This window comes from Vombatus ursinus, unplaced genomic scaffold (genome assembly GCF_900497805.2).
Source record: "Vombatus ursinus unplaced genomic scaffold, bare-nosed wombat genome assembly UNPS02014811.1, whole genome shotgun sequence".
Lineage (NCBI taxonomy): Eukaryota > Metazoa > Chordata > Mammalia > Diprotodontia > Vombatidae > Vombatus > Vombatus ursinus.
The window spans coordinates 5,019,972-5,021,865 of NW_020954589.1; the positions used below are offsets into that span (position 1 = coordinate 5,019,972).

At 41.0% G+C, this 1,894-nt stretch overlaps 1 protein-coding gene across 1 annotated transcript; it reads left to right on the forward strand.

Annotated features, from left to right (window-relative positions):
* The first annotated feature begins 311 nt into the window (after positions 1–311).
* Positions 312–1,256, forward strand: LOC114053611 (olfactory receptor 2B2-like). The gene has a single exon (XM_027876700.1). The coding sequence runs from the start codon at positions 312–314 to the stop codon at positions 1,254–1,256; it is 945 nt and encodes a 314-aa protein (XP_027732501.1).
* Positions 1,257–1,894: the final 638 nt, after the last annotated feature.

Here is a 1,894-nt window from a genome sequence, read left to right on the forward strand (position 1 = left end):
GTAACTAACAAAGCCAGACTCAAGCCCAAGTCTCGCCAGTACTGTTCTGATGTTCTATGGGCAGGCCTTTGTCTTCTCTTACTAAGGATCACTCTGCAATACAATAACAAATATCCACTCACTATTTTATCACATACAGTATACAAGAAGAAGCAGCAATATAAGTCTACTGAAATGACACCTCTAATTAGGATTTGAACTCAGTGCCTTACAGTTTTATTTTTCTCAGTGCCTTTACCCAATGATAATCATCCATTTCTAACAAGTATTTCCTCCAGATCTCAATCAAAAGGATACTTAAATGTGCCAAAATGTGGACCAGTAACCATAGCTCCTTGGAAGGCTTTGTTCTCCTGGGATTTTCTGACCGCCTTTGGCTGGAGAAACCACTATTTGTTATCTTTCTAGTGGCCTACATATTTGCTCTCTTTGGCAACATCTCCATAATACTTGTCTCTCGTCTAGATCCCCAGCTTAATAGCCCAATGTACTTCTTTGTCTCCAACCTTTCCCTGTTGGACCTCTGCTATACTACCAGCACTGTCCCACAGATGCTTGTCAACCTCTGGGGCCCAGAGAAAACCATAAGCTACGGTGGTTGTGTGGCTCAACTCTACATTTTCTTGGCCTTGGGCTCAACTGAGTGTATCCTATTGGCCATAATGGCCTTTGACCGCTATGCTGCCATTTGCAAACCCCTCCACTACCCAGTCATCATGAATCAGAGACGTTGTGTGCACATGGCAGCTGGCACATGGTTTAGTGGGTTTGCTAATTCCCTGGTCCAATCAACACTCACAGTGGTGGTCCCAAGGTGTGGCAGGAAAGTTGTGGACCACTTCTTCTGTGAGGTGCCTGCCTTGCTGAAATTAGCCTGTACTGATACCCATGTAAATGAGGCTGAACTCAATGTGCTTGGTGCTCTGCTGCTCTTGGTGCCCCTTACCCTTATCTTAGGTACCTATGGCTTCATTGCTCAAGCAGTGATGAAAATCCGTTCAGCTGAAAGCCGCTCGAAAGCCTTTAATACTTGTGCCTCCCACCTACTGGTAGTCTCCATGTTTTACTTCACAGCCATTAGCATGTATGTCCAACCCCCCTCTAGCTACTCCCATGATCGGGGCAAGATTATGGCCCTCTTCTATGGGATTGTTACACCCACCCTCAACCCTTTCATTTATACTTTGAGGAACAAAGATGTTAAAGCTGCCCTACGGAGGGCACTGACAAAGGAATTTTGGGTCAAGGCAAGGTAAATATAATGAGTAGAATTTAAGGGCAGTGTTGAACATATTTGTCTTTTAAGGCATATGTGTGGAATTGAAGGATAAGAGACAGGATCACAAGTAGTAAAGACCATAGAAGAAGAGAATAAAGAGAAATAATTCTTGGTAGCATATATGTGTAGATAACTTTGAGAGGTAATTTGTACTCATTATTTCATTTCAGTGTGGTTTTACACTTATAGCTTTGGATCTGAGCACTGTTTCCATTCACCTTTCCCCATCCCACCATTAAGTATAAGTATACTTAGGGAATTTATTTTGACTCATTTATTATGTATAGACCACTACGTGGCAAGTTGAAGACAGTGCTCCTGATGGAGTCAAGAAATTCTGATTCTTAAACCTGCCTCAGACACTTACCAATTGTGTAACTCTATGCAAATCCTTATCTGTAAAATGGAGTTAATAGTAACACCTATTTCAGAGGATTGTTGTGAAGAGCAAAAGTTATAATACACGTGAGGTTGTTTACAGACTTTAAAGTGCTATATAAATGATAACTAAAAATATTATTATTATTATTATTATCATTAAGCACATGCTGCATACAAGATACTGTTCTAAGACTGCCTTAGGTGCTAAGATATAGACATTCAACATTAATTCAA

What these genes read in the sequence shown, in the direction of transcription:
- LOC114053611 (XM_027876700.1), top strand. Translation starts at nt 312, where the DNA reads ATGTGGACCAGTAACCATAGCTCCTTGGAAGGCTTTGTTCTCCTGGGA.